General features: G+C 43.6%; 1 protein-coding gene across 3 annotated transcripts in view; it reads left to right on the top strand.

Annotated features, from left to right (window-relative positions):
* ANKRD28 (ankyrin repeat domain 28) overlaps window positions 1-18,949 on the top strand; it is a 191,447-nt gene that overhangs the window by 130,064 nt on the left and 42,434 nt on the right. For all 3 annotated transcript variants that reach the window (XM_075586884.1, XM_075586882.1, XM_075586885.1), the window contains exons 6-11: window positions 4,056-4,143; window positions 9,176-9,318; window positions 9,769-9,981; window positions 14,768-14,846; window positions 15,722-15,836; window positions 16,615-16,697. In XM_075586884.1, the coding sequence (XP_075442999.1) occupies window positions 4,056-4,143; window positions 9,176-9,318; window positions 9,769-9,981; window positions 14,768-14,846; window positions 15,722-15,836; window positions 16,615-16,697 (721 nt within the window). The remainder of the gene's footprint in view (window positions 1-4,055; window positions 4,144-9,175; window positions 9,319-9,768; window positions 9,982-14,767; window positions 14,847-15,721; window positions 15,837-16,614; window positions 16,698-18,949) is intronic.

Raw genomic sequence — 18,949 nt, 5'->3', positions numbered from 1 at the left:
AACAGGTACGGTAACAAACAATCCCAGTTTTTCCCATCTTTATCAACCGCCCGCCGTAACATGCTCTTTAAGGTTTTATTGAACCTTTCCACTAAACCATCTGTTTGTGGATGATAGACTGAGGTTCTGAGATGCTTGATTTTTAGGAGTTTACATAGCTCTTTCGTTACTTGGGACATAAATGGTGTTCCCTGGTCAGATAGAATCTCTTTAGGAATCCCGACCCGGGAAAACAGAACTACTAACTCTTTTGCTATGTTTTTAGCTGAGGTGCTACGTAGGGGAACTGCCTCAGGATATCGGGTGGCATAATCTAATATTACCAATATATGCTGATGTCCCCTAGCAGACTTTATTAGGGGTCCTACTAGATCCATAGCAATCCGGTCAAATGGTACCTCTATTATGGGAAGGGGTACCAATGGGCTGCGGTACGCCTTGAACGGGGCGGTGATCTGACATTCTGGGCATGAGGAACAATAATTCGTAATTTCTGCCAGAACCCCAGGCCAATAGAAGCTTCGGAGAACCTTTTCTTTTGTCTTTTCCACCCCTAGGTGTCCCCCCAATGGATGACTATGTGCGAGGTGTAATACTACGTTACGGAATGTCCGTGGTACCAACAATTGTTTAGTTGTAACTGATTTCCTTTTATCAACCCGATATACTAGGTCGTTCTCTACCTCGAAGTAGGGGTAAGCAAGTGACCTATCTGGTTGGCCAGGAGTACTATTCTGGTCCCGTATATTTCCCCTTGCTACCGCTAATGTGGGGTCCTCCCACTGGGCCTTCTTAAAACTCCCAGGACTGACCTCTAGGTCAGCGAGGGTCTTATCCGGTTCTGGGATGGTAAGTGTCTGCTCAACATCTTGATTTGGGTTATTCCCTACCAAAGTAGTGATGGGGAAGGGAATTTTACAGCACTCCTCCTTTTCCCCCTTCTTATTTGGGCCCTCGTCAACCTCCATTTCTGAAAAAGGGAAAGGATTTGTTTCTTCTAATACTTCGTTATGGTCCGCTATTGAACTCTGGGCGCTATTCTGAGCGGGGGACCACATTTTTAGAAAATGGGGAAAGTCGGTCCCTATTAACACATCATGTGCCAGTTTGGGTACAATACCCACCTTGAAATCTAAAGAACCAAACTCTGTTTCAAAAAAAACATCAACAGTGGAATATTCATGATTATCCCCATGTATACAACAAATTGCCACTCTTTGTGAACTGTTTCTCTGTTTCTTCTTAATGGGCAAGAGGTATTCGGACACTAGTGTGACCATGCTCCCAGAGTCAAGAAGTGCCCGAACCCTCTTACCATTAACCTTTACAAATGCCCACAGATGGTTATTCAAGGGGTCCTCTGGGCTAGGGCCCATACATTGGGACAACAGCGAATAAGGTTCCACGCTGTTGCATTGCATGGGCTCATCATTTAGTGGGCAGATTTTTGCTGTGTGGCCCCTCTCATGACAATTTACACATTTAGGTACATAGTCTGTGTCCCACTTAGAGCCTTTTCCCGGCTCCCCATGTTGGCTATTGCCCTTAGTGTGCGAACCACTGTTGCTTGTGCTGCGTGAAGGGGGTCGCCGCTCTTCAGCGCCCCTTAACCCCGGTACCCTTTTACCGTCTCTGGAAGAGTCCTGGAACCTCGGGTAGTGGGGTTGCTCCACGACTGTGGGTTGCGGGTGCTCTTCTGCTGCATTGTACCTTTCTACGAGGGCCACAAGCTCATCCGCATTGTGGGGGTCACTCCGACTGACCCAACGGCGTAAGGCAGAGGGAAGTTTCCTCAAGAACTGGTCCATGACCAACCGTTCCACGATGTGGCTGGCTGAGTTGATCTCGGGTTGTAGCCACTTCCGGGCGAGGTGGATGAGGTCATACATCTGGCTTCGGGTGGCTTTATCCATCGTGAAGGACCATGCGTGAAACCTTTGGGCGCGAACAGCCGTGGTTACGCCGAGGCGGGCGAGGATCTCGAACTTCAATTTTGCATAGACGTTTGCTTCGGCTGGCTCTAGATCAAAGTAAGCCTTCTGGGGTTCGCCGCTTAGGAAGGGTGCGATTAGACCAGCCCACTCAGCTTCTGGCCATCCCTCTCTCTGTGCCGTGCGTTCAAACGTGAGAAGATAGGCTTCCACATCATCCGAGGGTCCCATCTTCTGAAGGTAGTGGCTTGCCCTGGTCATTTTCGGAACTGGGGCTGCCGCTGCCAGTGGAAGGTTACTGATAGTCCCCCTCAGGATCTCGAGTTCCTGCTGTAAGCCCTGAGCGAACCGCTGTTGCTCCTCTCTCAGCAAGCGGTTTGTCTCTTGCTGGTTTGCATTCGCGTTTTGCAGGGCTTCATTCGTCTGTTGCTGGTTTGCATTCGCCTGTTGCTGGTTTGCATTAATCTCTTGCTGGGCTATTAGCAGCTGTTGCTGGGCTGCATTCGTCTGCTGCTGGTTTGCATTAGTTTCTTGCTGGGCTATTAACAGCTGTTGCTGGGTTTCATTCACGTCTTTCTGGGCAGCGACATTGCGTACCAGCGCACCCACCACGTCTTCCATCTTGTTTGCAGAGGATGAAAAAACTTTTTTTTTTTTTTTTTTTTTTTCCTTTCAAAGTTCTTCAACCCGCAGACCCCCTAGTGTTCTGCCCGCATTCTCCACCATATGTGACAAACGGCTTACTCCGGGGCTCCGTCGTTTGTCCGGGACTGTTTAGAACACGGTCTTTTAGGGTAGGTTAAATGATGAGGCGTCACGTACTGTTCCTTTAAACAGGCTATGCCTGGTTTATTCAGTCCCAGGCACTGAGACTGCCACAGTGCATACAACAGAAAACAGATCAAAACAAAAGCTGCTCACCTGAGCGATAACTTAACTTAGATATCCCTGACTCAGGGTTGGAAGTGGCTTTTCCACTCCCAACAACAAAACAAGGTACTTTTGCAGTCTTACACAAATGAACAGAAAGATTGAACCTGTTTGGGGAAGAGGCTTCTCCCCTCTGTAGTTCAGCAGCCTTCCAGCCTCCTGGCTCTTGTGGAGAGACCAGAGCAAACAGGAAATCAGTCTTACATACCTGATTCCTAATTAGCATGACAGGTGACAGAAATCAGGCAGCAGACAAACTCTGGTCTGGATCTCTCATCCCTCAGTTCCAGCGCTTGCCAAACTGTGGGATGGAGTGTATGTATTATAAGGCTGCACTCCCAGGCCAAACAGGATAGAAACTGTCTAGTATCCTGGGAGCCCTATATACGGAATTTATTACCATCCCCTGGTTTCTGTCACAATATATATATATATATATATATGCAGTGGTCGACAAATCACTAAAAAATCTACTCGCCGAACAAAAAAATCTACTCGCCACCTAGTACCACACATGTGTGCTGCTTGGACCAGTAGGAGCTCGCCACGATGTTAAATCCACTCGCCCGGGGCGTGCAAATGTATAGGTTTGTCGAACACTGTAATATATATATATTTTTTTAAATATATTATACTGTATAGGGTTGAAGCAATGATTCTTCGGACTCTGAACCCCGTTAATTTCAGCTCTGGGAACACCCTGCTTCCGGGGATACTTACCTCCTATTTAGGTGCCGGTAGTATCTCTTCTCTGCTGCCAGGGATCACGTAATGGCCGCTATTCAAAGATTTCCTCTCCTGCGGGGAAATAGGAAGCTGTGACATCAGTGCGGTTTCCTATTGGCCCATGTGATGCGAGAGTTATAAACTTTAAAACCCAGCTTTCTCAGCCGGACTGGCTACCGGCACCTACTACGGAGGTAAGTACCTCCAGAATCAGAGGGTCACCAGAGCTGAAATTAATGGGGTTCAGCTCCAGAGACCGCCTCTTCAATCCTATATATAACAAAATAAAAAACGGGCATAAAAATGCACCGATTTGGAGTGCTCCTTTAAATTGAAATTAAATTTAAACTGACCTTTAATTAAAGCCAAACAATCGTAACCCCATCAGCTACTCAGAATGTCTGATTAAACAGTGATGCACATAACTATTTTACCTTCTGATGTTTTTTGTATGTTTAAACACCACAGATGGTCAGTTTACTTCTGTCTCGAGGTGCCAACATTAATGCATTTGACAAGAAAGATAGGAGAGCGATACACTGGGCAGCATATATGGGTAAGTTCCTCTTACATTGTGTATTCTGTGCGGATCGTTATTATATATTTTTGGGGTGTACAAACATTAGTCAAATACATTTGTTATATTCTCGTACCACTGTTTTTCTTAAAACATTGAATATTTTTATATACTGTAACATGTTATGTTCGTAATAGTTGTAAATAGATCTTAAATATCTTGTGATTAATCTAAGGATGCTTAAATTAATACTCAGACTACTTCAACCAAATTCTATCATTGAAAGTGGTTGTTGTACGTTTACGTGGTACAAAACAAACTGTACAACCACAAGTACTTATGGAAAAAGAAATCCATTGTAGGGCTTAACTAATGGAGTTGGTGTGTATATATAGTTGTACATATTTTTAGAACTAATATATATATATATATATATATATATATATGTGAAAAAAGTGATTAAAGTAGCGCCAATTGTGATACAGTTAAATAGTATGTGATAATAACAAGTATAATAGTTGCAAAATACAAACAAACCTATAAAAAATATAAAATAATTCCCATAAAATAAAAATTATAAACAAACTAAAATATACACTCTAATATGACAAATATACATGCATATTAATAGAAATAATATATAGTCCAAGTGTAATGTCCAAACCCTAAGGTAAGTCCTGATAGATGATAACAGGATAATGTACAGCAAGCATGTCAAACTCAAAGGCTAACACAGGCCAAATAAACAAGGTTTAAGTTTATGTGGGCCGCAAAAAAACTAAAACTTACATTTTCACAGAAACGTAGGTTTATTTTGAAAAATACAGTGTGTGTGTGTGTGTGTGTGTGTGTGTGTGTGTGTGTGTGTGTGTGTGTGTTTTGACCTCACTAACCGAACCAAAAAAAAAATGCAGACGTGAATGACTTATGAACCCATTAACCAGTGTCGGGATGCCCCCTCTTAACAATTTCCAAAGCAGCAATCCCGCCTGGGATCTTACCTGATCCGCAGTCCCTCAAGGTACTATACTGGAGGGGTGGTGTTCCCTACCTGTCTTCCGATGTCTCCCGTGTGAAACTTGAGTCAGATCTGGAAGAAAGCAGGGTAGGTTATTTCGGTGTAGGTATAGTGCAGTTAAGATAAAACAGAGAGAGTGGTGGGAGAGAGAGAGAGAGTGGTGGGAGAGAGAGAGAGAGAGAGAGAGAGAGAGTGGTGGGAGAGAGAGAGAGAGTGGTGGGAGAGAGAGAGAGAGAGTGGTGGGAGAGAGAGAGAGAGTGGTGAGAGAGAGAGAGAGTGGTGGGAGAGAGAGAGAGAGAGTGGTGGGAGAGAGAGAGAGAGAGAGTGGTGGGAGAGAGAGAGAGAGAGAGAGTGGTGGGAGAGAGAGAGAGAGAGTGGTGGGAGAGAGAGAGAGAGTGGTGGGAGAGAGAGAGAGAGAGTGGTGGGAGAGAGAGAGAGAGAGTGGTGGGAGAGAGAGAGAGAGAGAGTGGTGGGAGAGAGAGAGAGAGTGGTGGGAGAGAGAGAGAGAGAGAGAGTGGTGGGAGAGAGAGAGAGAGTGGTGGGAGAGAGAGAGAGAGTGGTGGGAGAGAGAGTGGTGGGAGAGAGAGAGTGGTGGGAGAGAGAGAGAGTGGTGGGAGAGAGAGAGAGAGAGTGGTGGGAGAGAGAGAGAGAGTGGTGGGAGAGAGAGAGAGAGTGGTGGGAGAGAGAGAGAGAGTGGTGGGAGAGAGAGAGAGAGAGTGGTGGGAGAGAGAGAGAGAGTGGTGGGAGAGAGAGAGAGAGTGGTGGGAGAGAGAGAGAGAGAGTGGTGGGAGAGAGAGAGAGAGAGTGGTGGGAGAGAGAGAGAGAGTGGTGGGAGAGAGAGAGAGAGTGGTGGGAGAGAGAGAGAGAGTGGTGGGAGAGAGAGAGAGAGTGGTGGGAGAGAGAGAGAGAGTGGTGGGAGAGAGAGAGAGAGTGGTGGGAGAGAGAGAGAGAGAGTGGTGGGAGAGAGAGAGAGAGAGTGGTGGGAGAGAGAGAGAGAGAGTGGTGGGAGAGAGAGAGAGAGAGTGGTGGGAGAGAGAGAGAGAGTGGTGGGAGAGAGAGAGAGAGTGGTGGGAGAGAGAGAGAGTGGTGGGAGAGAGAGAGAGAGTGGTGGGAGAGAGAGTGGTGGGAGAGAGAGAGAGAGAGTGGTGGGAGAGAGAGAGAGAGTGGTGGGAGAGAGAGTGAGAGTGGTGGGAGAGAGAGAGAGAGAGTGGTGGGAGAGAGAGAGAGAGAGAGTGGTGGGAGAGAGAGAGAGAGAGTGGTGGGAGAGAGAGAGAGAGAGTGGTGGGAGAGAGAGAGAGAGAGTGGTGGGAGAGAGAGAGAGAGAGTGGTGGGAGAGAGAGAGAGAGAGTGGTGGGAGAGAGAGAGAGAGAGTGGTGGGAGAGAGAGAGAGAGAGAGTGGTGGGAGAGAGAGAGAGTGGTGGGAGAGAGAGAGAGTGGTGGGAGAGAGAGAGAGAGTGGTGGGAGAGAGAGAGAGTGGTGGGAGAGAGAGAGAGAGGGTGGGAGAGAGAGAGAGAGAGGGTGGGAGAGAGAGAGAGAGGGTGGGAGAGAGAGAGAGGGTGGGAGAGAGAGAGAGGGTGGTGAGAGAGAGAGAGAGGGTGGTGAGAGAGAGAGAGAGGTTGGGAGAGAGAGAGAGAGGGTGGGAGAGAGAGAGAGAGAGGGTGGGAGAGAGAGAGAGGGTGGGAGAGAGAGAGAGGGTGAGAGAGAGAGAGAGAGAGAGTGTGGGTGGGTGAGAGAGAGAGTGTGGGTGGGAGAGAGACAGACAGACACAGAGACAGACACAGGGCGACACACGCATTCACTGGGTGGGTATTCATTGGAAGGAAGGGGGCCCACCTGTTCATCCAGGGCTTGCTCCTCCTCCAAATGCTGCTCCACATGCAGGCTGGGGGTCTGACTGCCAGGCGGGGTTTTTTGCAGGAGTTGTGGTAGGTCGTGCAGCCGAGCGAGAGGTGCAAGAGGTCGGGCAGCCAGGCCGGGTGTTGGGGCAGGAGTTACGGGGGGATCGGGGGCCAGCGTGGATATCGGGGGCAAGCGGGGGGACAGGCGCACGGCCACACCAACCTCCCCGATGGGAAACTTGGCCGGACGGGGAACTTTGCCTGCCCCCCACGCACGCGCGCGCCCCCCCCCCCCTCTACCTCCCGCCCAGGCTGCAGCCATGGGGACGGGAGTCAGAGCTACCAGCCTTCCCTTCTTCCCCGCTCCTATTATCCTGCCCGCGCGGGTGCCAAAGGAGCGTGGGACGGAGGGTAAGTGCCTATTTTGTCCTCCAGCCCTGGGCAGCAGCCACGGGGACCCTCCCCCCCCCCCCCCCCCCCCCAGCCTACATCCCGCCCTGGGCAGCAAGCGGGGATCGGGTGCAGGGTGGGGAGGGGCTGGCCCAGAGCTGCCAGTCGGCCCTCTTCCTCGCGTCAGCCCAATCAGGGAGTGGCCTAAATCCAGTCGCCACGGGCGTGCGGCTATGCGTATTTGTCGAACACTGTGTGTGTGTGTGTGTGTGTGTGTGTATATATATATATTTCGGCCAAAACGCGTAGGAGCAGGTTCAGCAGGCAGGGTCCCCTGGTTTGTCCCCCCTCTGGGTCACGTTACTATGCTTCCAGCATCTCTCCTTGTCTCCTCCTTTCATTCACCAATTATTTGTACCTGACCATAGGTGATGTATTACTCTCCTTCTTCACAGGCCTAAATGTGCTTTTTGGCTTTATATTGTGTATCTCGGCTGTTACTTACATGCTATTTTTTGTCACCATAGACAAACCCTAGATTGTAGGGGATAGTAGTTTGCCTTGATTTCTTGCTGACGATCACGTAGCCATAGCCACGGTTATTTAGTCTGTTGGTTGTTATACCAGATTTATCTTGTCAGGTACTTTTGAATATTATCTGAGTCAATGTTGACTTAAGGTTTTGTCTCTATGAGGGAATGTTTTTGGAGGATGTGTTAAGCTTTGTAATGAACAGGGGATCCATGCTCTATTTTAACAATTTCTGTGCTTTGTTTTAAACATTTGTTCTGTGACAATATATCAATAAATATTATGTGATTTGTACTTTCAAACATACTAGAGTGCTTTTTTAGGGCCTTTTTTTCTCTCTTATCCTATATAACTGCCCTTATAGCACCACCGACATATCATTGTATATTGGATTAATCCAGTGTCAGTATTTAGTTGTACTTATTTTTCTTGTGGATGCGGGGTCCCTCCTTTTTCTCTTGCAATATATATATATAGATATATCTATATATCTATATATATATATATGTTCCCCCAAACAGTCATAGCCTTCAGATAAAAAGTATATTTGTGTCACAATAGTTTTAACCTGTTAAGAACACAATCATAAAAGGCAGGATACGCATTTGTAGAATTTTTTTTTGTAGAAAATCATATATAAAAGCAGTCCATGATTGCAGAGAAGTGTTGTCCCCTTTCCTGGAAAGTAGTGCAAATCTGCAGGACAGAGAATGTTACTCTAATTTGGATATGTGTCGTTGTACTCTATTACTTATTTTTCTACATGTTCGTTTTAAGTTGGTGATGAACGTTGTCTTGGTTAAGCCTTTCTATCATATAAGGTTCTGAATTTCACTCAAACTTCGCAATGGTTTCTATACAAGAAACACCATATATGGTTTCCATAAATTCATGTTGAAACTGATGGCAGCTGATTACCACTTGCTGCCTGCTCTTAAACCTCAGACCCAATTAGATCCTAGGGTTTTTTTGTATCAAATTATGGGTAGCCCTGTGTTCATCTCAAGCTGATTTGAACGCATTTACTATAATAGCCACCAGAATCTCATAATAAGCCAGCCAACGAGCATCCTATAATAAGACTATCAAACCGTTTGGAGTATGGTTATAGTGGATATTATTTGTCAATATTTCTGCCTCAACCCTTTTGTCCATCCACCAGGACTGCTAATATTACTGACACTGCATCTCACATCTGTGGGGTAATGAAGGGGTTACACTTGCTGCAGGCCAAGGTGGCTCTTATGGTTGAACACATGAACACCAATTTTCTTGATGTCCCTTCTTTGCTTAGGTCACATTGAAGTTGTCAAATTACTTGTTACTCATGCAGCTGAAGTAACATGCAAAGACAAGAAATCCTACACACCCCTGCATGCTGCAGCCTCTAGTGGAATGATAAGCGTAGTGAAGTATCTTCTCGACCTTGGCGTTGATGTAAGTAAAAAGAGCTCGATTTTTCATCCCTCCCTGGATTACATTTCCTACATAAAACATTTTTTCTTTTCATAATCACGGTTTGTTTTATACTTATTCCAAAATAAGTTCCTGAGAACTGAAGCAAGTTTTGTGCATAAATGGATACAATGCAGAACCTCAGTCTTCTCATGCATTGCTTCCCTGGCACAACAGGATTAACTGAAATGTAACAAGGACACAACTTGCAGAGGTTCACATGCTTATATTAAGTTGTATATTTTGATGGATCGGGCTTATACATTTCAAAGCCACTTTGTAAAAAGACCGCCAAACAACCTACTGCACATAGCCAGGCACGTTTTGCATGATGCACACATGACTTTCCTTCAGTAGAGACTTGTTCAATTAGTAATGAGCCCTTTACTTGAAAGACAAATATATATATATTTTCTTTCTTTCTTTGAATAGATGAATGAATCAAATGCTTATGGGAATACGCCCCTCCATGTGGCTTGCTACAATGGCCAAGATGTAGTGGTAAATGAACTTATAGACTGTGGTGCGAATGTGAACCAAGTCAATGAGAAGGGCTTTACTCCTTTGCACTTTGCTGCAGCATCGACACATGGAGCGCTCTGTTTAGAGCTCCTGGTCTGTAATGGAGCAGATGTGAATATTAAGGTAAGATTTTACTTGTAACAGAATATATTTGGTATTAAGCACTTAATTCAGTGTGTGTTATCAGCTTTTCTGTTCTTTCCAAACATTGACTGCCACATAAATTGGGCACCATGACATTTTGTTGTGCGACCAGTTACTATATGTGAATATCTTCTGAACATGCATGTCAGTCAAACACAGGAAGTAAAGCATGGTGTTGCCTCAGGGCTTTTATATTTTCTAAATTTAGAGCTTCATCACTCTCCTCTTTCTAATGGTATCATCTGATGTCAACCAGTAGACTGCTGGCATCTTCCTTTACCCAGCCTTATTCTTCAAATTCAACAACTATTTACCCTTAAATTGTTCGCACATTTGAACAGGGTTCTCCATACTGAAAAAGATGACTTTTGACAATGTATTATTTTTTTCATGCTACTTGTACTGTTGTCCATCAAGTCCACTTTATGGGCTGTGGAGTGTCTTAGGACCTTATAATAAAATGCATTTCCATTGCCTAAGATATTGGATGGTTACCTAAAAATACAAAGTAGATCTTGCACTCACCCTTCCACTTGTTTCTTCTGGTGCTTACTTACGGTGGTGATCCGCCTCGTGGAGGAGCTCCAGCTGGAGTGTCTCCCTTAGTCTATAGGGACTTGAGCCTGGTACCAGGCCGCAGAGGCACCGCGTGGCTGTCCGTTCACCGGTGCAGGAACACACAGTAATAATGGGGAAGCGTCCCTTCCCTACAACACTCAGCTGGTGGTGACTCAGGGCCTAGCTGGGGCCTAAGGGGTAATACTAGGCATAGTCCAGGGAAGCACTACTTCCTGGACACTACCTGCTCTGTTGCCCTCCTCCTTCCAACTCTCCTCCTCGGGCCCTAGTTGCTCCTATGCCCCATGTGGTGCCTACCCCAGAGGACTATGGGACATGTAGTCCCTTGCCGTCTCCTGTGGAGCCCCTAAAATGACCGCTGCAATCCCGGACTATCTGCGCACAAACAAAGATGGCCACCACCACCTCCCGAGTCCATCGCGGAGCTCTGGCGGCACCACGCGGTAGCTCCCCCTCACCGAAGGTAAGGAGGTGTCTCTGCTACCTAAAGATTGTTGCTGTTGCCACCACTCATTTGACCAAATTAATTTTCATAGTTGTATAATGCATTTTTTAAGCAAGTTATGGAGCCCATTATGAAGTGCATCATTGAATGCCAAACATCACCGGTTTTGTTTTTAATTGGTGTTTTTTTTTTCATGTAGCTCTCATTACTAAGCAAGACAGTTGGGATTTTCCTTACGTTTTGCAGTGCTCCATACAATCGGTCAGTTTGGTACTTTTTCCCAATCCCCTGCACACTAGTCTGTGAAGTCAGGCCAGATTAGTAATGCAGCAACCATGTAGTAAAAAGGGAAGTACTAATCGAGTAGGGGTGTTGCATTGAAGAAAAAAAATTCTACTATGATATTTTTTAAGTGAAACTTCTTTGCTGGCACCTACTAAATTTTCATAGGACAGAACTCCTTCATGGAGACGAAAATGTGTAATGGAAGTAAGGTGGCGCATGCATGAGCGCACCCCTGCTGGCTAATCTTACAGCACTAAAATTTGTTACTGGAGACGTAAAAGCAATCAGGCACGTTCACGAGCGCATGCGCTAGCCTCTTACCTGATGCATGCGCAGAAGTAGGCAACGCCACATGCGCAGGAACGGCTTCACACGCGCATGCGTAGGCACCACCACTTGCGCAGAAGCGGCCAGCGCCGTCTGGTCATGCGCAGAGACGTTTCACTTGCAATGCGCGTGCTCGGCACACACCCCATCTTTTTTTGTCAAGGGACACTTGTCAAAGGACTCAAGAGGACACTTTCCTCTTTCAGAACATGTGATATCCCAGTCTTGGGCTCAGGAGAAGTTTTGGCGATCAATTATAGCCAGTAAAGGTAAAATCTAAATGAAAAACTAAAAACACCATGGATGTTTGCAAACATAATACCAATGGTGTTTCCAATTTTGTTGCGTCAACTTTCCTAAACCAGGTTTTGGTTGAGTATCTAAGATGGGAAATAGCTCCTCTTAGATCTCGGTCTTTCTCAATCATTGTCCAGTTGTTGCTTGACTTGTGTAATAACAGGGTTCGTACTGCACAATTCTTTGCTGTCCAGGGAACTTCATTACGTACTGTTGTCTGCAGTTGCCTTTGCTGTCTTTTAAATTGATCCTACCAGTCTTGCTATGAGCTAAAGTTCTGTAATTGAATGGGCTAAATCACATAGATGTAGTCAAGCATTTTCTTGGATGAAGCCTAGAAAGTAGTCTCTTAAATGCAGTTTAGAGTAAATTGAAATTACACTAAAGTTGACCTACTTTCTTGATGTCTGGCATGGTTGACTGACTTAAGGATGTGTTTGCCAAGTGTGTTAAACATATGACACATTTATTAGGGTTGAACAAGCTTCCCTGAGATACTGAAGTTATTATGAGACTCATTTAATTCAGCATCAAAGAGCCACATCTAAAGAAGGTTACACTGCATTTGCTCTTGTGAAAAACAAGCCTGCAAGTTGAACTTTTGATCACGAGAAAAAGCTATAACCTTCAAATTAAATTCTTGACTTCAGTTAGGGAATACATTTTTTTTTTAAAGTGGAATTAATGTGTAATACTGCTTTAATGCATCTGATTTTCGTGGTGTCTTGTGCCATCAGTTTTCTTCCCTCTTGCTATGGTACTGTACCAGATATTTAGCGTTCCTTTGGACCCTCATTCTTAAGTTTTATTTGCCTTGAGATTTGTCATTTTGCATCTGCAAAAGGCCACTTCACCAGCACGTCTGGTCCTCAGACTGATCACTACTAGTTTCCTTGGTTTGAAGTCAGGTGAGCAATTAAAGTAGGACAATTGTTCTGTAATTCTATAAATATATTCTGGCATTTCTAGAAAACAACTTTTCATATGTGCAAAACTGCTCACTATACAAAGTAGTGCACTTCAAGCTTCCTTAACATTTGAATATTAAGAGTTGAGATGATGACAAGCAGTGGATGTGCTAGTGTTTTCAAGTCGTCAGTAGAGCATTTTTGGGGAGCAGCACACAGCCAGCACCTAACATAATCTGAGCTCTCAAATGCAATGTTTATTTATGTCCGTTTTTATTCTCTCCATTTGTATTATGCCCCATAACTGTGAACTGGAGTTCAACTGTTGACTCCAATGATTGTGATTTGAGGATTATGATCCAACAATTCAGTTTTAATGGAATAATCTTGAATTTGTTACTTTGGATTAGATGGGAGGGCCTTGAACTTGTTTGGTCCTTGAGAAGTTGCCTGGGTTTCTTAAGCCTTAAACCCAGATTCACAAAGTTCTGTTAAAACTATATATACCCCAAGTAACTCTTTATTTACTAAGCTAACCAAAAGCAAAAATATCATCCTTTTAATTGAGCTCATTAGCATAACTTTAAGATCCCATTATTTCAGGATAATGATGCAAATGTGTGCAGTTACTCCCACAAAGACCTGGAAATAGGGGTTTTGCTGGAAAAGGGGCAGGGGATGGAGAGACCAATTTAGAAGACCATTGACGTATATACAGATAAATAGGCTATTAAATTAAATGCCGGGGCCCGCAAGAGGCCTCTGCAACTTCCCTTACCTTGACTTCAAGTGACGTGTTGTCATGGCACTGCGGTGCCAAATTACGCAGTGGGTGACTGCACGTGACATCACATGACCCCCACGGCGACACTTTCCGCTGGAGCCAGGGGGGGAGGGCGAGCAGGGGAGGACAGCATGCAGGGGGAAAAGTTTGCCCACCCTTGGGTTAACCTAATAAGATTAACCTATACTCCACATGGGGATATACCTGTGAATACACCCGAGATGCCTGAGAAATATGCTAATTTAAATATATAAAATATATTGTAATGATTCATATTGTCATATCTTCATAGGTATCTCCCGATGTAGAGGATAGGTTAAAGGGTTAGACATGGGGGTCCTCCAGAAATAAACCATGCTATTTTCCAATTTGGGTACCTGCTGGTGCACTTCCTGTAACCTGGTTAAACCTGGTTACTGACACATTTGCTTTCGTAAATGCTGTGTTAGGCTTGTTATATAGTGTGTGCGACCGCACGTGCACGTGACAAGCGCGTGTGTGTGTGTGTGTGTGTGTGTGTGTGTGTGTGTGTGTGTGTGTGTGTGTGTGTGTGTGTGTGTGTGTGTTTTATTATTTATTTAAAAAAAACACATTGGTAAAAATAAAATATTTATTAACATTGTGCACACACACACACACACACACACACACACACACACACACACACAACAATACATACACACATACACACACACACACACACACACACACACACACACACACAACAATACATACACACATACATCGATACATACACATGCATACATATATTCACATACACATACATTTCAGCGTCGGTAGCAGCGCAAAATCATTCTATTCCCTGCTGTCGGCCGGATGCACACTCGCTGCCATGCGCACCCACGGCCCTTGTATAGAAGGGCTGACTAACCTCAGCCAATTATAAGTTCCGCGCGCACAGCGTAGCACACGCGGCCACTATGTAACAAGCCTTAGGATTACTGGGCACTAATTAGGTTAAAGTCATGTTAAATAGGCTAACAGAGCATAGTGTGTATAGGCCTTTGATATTGAAAAACGTTCATATTGACCTTGCTGCCAAAGGGGCATCTGCAGCAACAAGGGTTACCAAATTGCTAGCGTCCATGTAAGGTCTGTTTTCAACCTTTTATTTTGTAGAGTAAAGATGGGAAGACACCTCTACACATGACTGCTATTCATGGTCGATTCTCAAGATCCCAAACAATAATCCAGAATGGTAAAAAACAAAACAAAAGAAAAGTTCTATTTTTGTGATAACTTCTGCATTTTATCTTAAATGAGTGATTGCTGTGTTGGTTCACCTAATGAAAGTATCATTACACTATAAAGTCATCCATTCTAGCTAAACTACTATTGTTTGTTCAAAAAAAAGAAATTAAATGGCAAGTTGAAGTGCTAGCCTAGAAACGTTAATATTTTAATTATTACAACAACAGTACCATAACAGGCTTTGCTCTGATTACCTTATTGTTTTTATTTTTCTATTGTATCCCAGTCCTGCTCTTATTTAGCCACTGTTGTGGACTTGGTATAAATAATTCACCTTTATATGTACTCACTGATCTCTGATAAATCGGGAGTGATGGAGCTTATACAAGTCGAAGCACTAAGAATTCAGATAAAAATAGCAACTTGCATGTTGCTAATTTTACTGTGGATATACAGCTTTTGGGGTCTTATAGTGTGTTATATATTTTTCAGACCTACTGGAAATATAATTATTTTTTTAAATAACTTGGTACTTATTGCATAAGTAATGTTACTAATGTCCTGCAAAAAAAATAGAGTACTAATGTAATGGTTTAGTGATTGCATGCTGAAGGATAAAAACCAGGTTACCAATGTGTTTTTCTTTCAAAATAAAAATTAGTCTATTTTGTATTATATTGCAGTGACGATTGACGTCATTAACCTTGTCCCTTCATTAGGTTATAATGAGATCCTGAATGTTTTTTACATTTTGTTGGGAAAATGCACACGGGGGGGGGGGGGGGGGAGATTTATTCAGTTGATGGCTACGTTAGCAATTTAAAAGACAATTGTGGTTGTGCTTTTCCCTGTTCTATACTTACCTGTTATTATATTACACAGGAGCTGAGATAGACTGTGAAGATAAGAATGGAAACACCCCATTGCACATAGCTGCCAGATATGGCCATGAGCTCCTCATTAACACTCTAATTACCAGTGGTGCAGACACAGCAAAGTAAGTGACTAAAAGTTACCCAAGGATTGATGCTAACAGTCTTTAGCATGTCATGATGCTGAAATAAGATTGTTTGATTTTGTTTGTGCAAGTGTACAAACCATTCCATCTTGGGAAATTGCCTTTTACATTTATTTTCTTCGCTTAAGGATCTATCTATTTGTAATTCCATTGCCCACCGCAATCTGTAAATTGAGTCAAGTCGGTTTATTTCCTTGTACCAAGGCACCTAAAATAAGATAGCAGGTTTTCTAGCACTACATAAGAATGATTATTATTGTGACATTTAGATTGCTGTCTCAAAACAGATCCCTGAGGATCCTGAGATTCCCACAGGGGAGCTATACATAGTTATTTAACTAAATAAGTATATTATTGGAATTATTGCCACACTTGATAGGTTTCCTAATACCATGGGTATGTTTACAAATTATTTTAAAGTAAAAAGTTCCTGCACACTGCACAGTTTCTGAATGTTATTTTCTTTAGTTTTTGATAAACTGGTGTTTAAAGACTTTTCCTGGTTAGTCCATTCTACATATTTCCGACTTGTAAGACTCGAACAGCGTTTGCGGTGAACGTGCTGTAATAAATGTATGAAGCAATCCTTGCTCTTTCACTTTTTGTGCTTCCCCAAACCTTCTCCTTGCTGTTTGCAGAATTATTTTGTAAACAATTTGAAAATGAAGTTTCTATGTAGCCTATTACGAAGGTTGGTAATTTGACCGTTGAGCTACGCATTAGTTGAACATAAAACATGATCTGTTCTGTGTTCTAGGCGAGGCATCCATGGAATGTTTCCTCTCCACTTGGCTGCTCTGAGCGGCTTTTCAGACTGCTGCAGAAAACTCCTTTCTTCAGGTTAGTCATAAAAAGATTGGGGGGGGAAAACTTGCCATGCCATTGCCAGAGTGGCCTGAAGTATACCGTGAGAAGCCAAAGTTATGACAAAAGCTTTAGAAAATGTTAAATGAATATTTTATCAAATTAATTTTATATGAAGTAAAGAGTTATTAAAAAAAACAATGAAACCCCATTTTTTGGTACTGCGTTGAGCAGAGCATTCAGGCCTGCAATGGAGTTATGCTTATCTGTGCCGTTTATTTTCACTGCCAAGATTTTTTCCTTGAGCATATGAAGTACTAGTTGAAGTATTGGGCTATTGGGCTAGCTGACAAATTTTGGCAAGCATGGCCCCCAGCCCAGGTATCTCACACACTATGCAATTTCACAAAGGTAACATAGTGTACGCAAAAACATACTGTATATATACACACACACATCAAGCACAAGCAGCAGACGCACACATACCAGAGACAGTACATGCACCACGCACTTACAGAAATAAACTGCCATACATACTGTACATACATTCACACATACATACACATAGACTTGCTGGCCTGGAGCAGAGAAAACAGAACAGAGGCCAGCCAAGGTAATCTCAGAGCGCCTCCACATGGCTGGAATCTGATGCTGCAGCAGCCCTGCCTTCCATGCGAGTGCTGATCTGCTCCTCCTCCCCTCCCAGCAGCTACCGGCCCAGCATTAGAAAATGTGAGGTATTTCCCCCCAGGCCAGCCCGTCCCCAGAGTGTTGTAAATCTGTTATGCTATGCAGAGAATTCACAATTCATATGTGCAATATTCATTATGCATTTTTGTTGACATTTTATGGGTAAAGTAGAACATATTTTGATACTTCACACCCAAGCATGTTGTATGTAATGTATATAAATACAGATAGTGTTGCTACAAGAAGTAAACAAAAGATTTGGAGCAATTGTGACATTCTCATCCTATCTAATAAAAGCTAAGCATTTCTCTAGTCTAAAAAAAAAATTATACATATATATATATGCTTGGTCACATTCTGTAAAATGTACTGTCATTGCGTCTTCAGTATGTCCTTGGTACAAATATAATACGCAACCCAGTGAACATAGTTCTGAAATGCTGAGACTGGCAGTGTGCGTTTGTTATGGGCTTACTTATATGCAGGGCCTGACAAATTACCCAAAAAGCTATGAACCACCCAGCCCCACCCCCACTTAAAAAAAATTGAATAAATTCCTAATAAGAAATAATAACATTCGTTTTTAAGATAACATAATTTATTTATTGTATTACATTTATACTTTACTAAAATTAGTCCTTGTCTCATAGTTACACAGTAGATGAGGTTGGAAAAAGACATTAAGTTTAACCTATGCCAAATTTAGACGACCGATTCTTTATACTATATGCTTAATTACAGTATATTGATCCAGAGGAAGGCAAACAAAAAACCCCAGTGACATATCATCATGCTATCGCATAAGGGGAAAAATAAATTCCTTCCTGACTCCAATAATTGACATCGGATTTCTCCCTGGATCAACATCCTTCCTATGTTTACCTATTTATCATATCTCCTCTATTTGACACCTCTTTTCTAGTGTGAATAAATCTAATTTAGCTATCCTCTCCTCATATAATAAAAGTATTTCTATTAAAATGTATGAATGACCGTAAGGTACCTTTCTCACATTAAGCACAATAATAAAGCATGATTATGACTATATATATATATATATATATATATATATATATATATATATATATAAAAACATCGCTGCGTGTGTATTGCAGCCCTTTCCCTCGCAAAGCCTCCTCTCTCAGCAGGCCCCCTCCTCCCGGCCCATTGGCCTCCCCAGCGCATCCAGGCCCCCTTGCAGGGGTGTGTGTGCAGTGGGGTTGACCCCTTGCAGGGGTGTGTGCACAGCGAGGGCATCCCCTTGCAGGGGGGGGAGGGTGCAGTGAAGGTAATCCTCCCGACAGGTGGGTGGGGTTGAATTGTTCCCAAAGCTCAATTTAAGAAATATTTTATTTTCCATTAATATATTTAATACATTTTAATGAAAAGTTTGTAATCAATATACCATTAAATATATTGACTCCCGGAGCCCAGGACTACAGTTCTCACCTGGCCCACTGTCTACCTCCCCCCAATTTAACACCTCGCAGGCCCCCGCCATTTCCCTCGCTCTTCCCATGTGTTTCTCTCCCTTCCGTCTCACCTCTCACTCTCCCCCCCCTCCATCAATTACCCCCCTATCACTCTCTCCCCCGCGT

The sequence above is a fragment of the Ascaphus truei genome, chromosome 2 (genome assembly GCF_040206685.1).
Source record: "Ascaphus truei isolate aAscTru1 chromosome 2, aAscTru1.hap1, whole genome shotgun sequence".
NCBI lineage: Eukaryota > Metazoa > Chordata > Amphibia > Anura > Ascaphidae > Ascaphus > Ascaphus truei.
The sequence above is the reverse complement of the archived record's forward strand: the minus strand, read 5'-3'. Positions and strand labels throughout refer to the sequence as shown.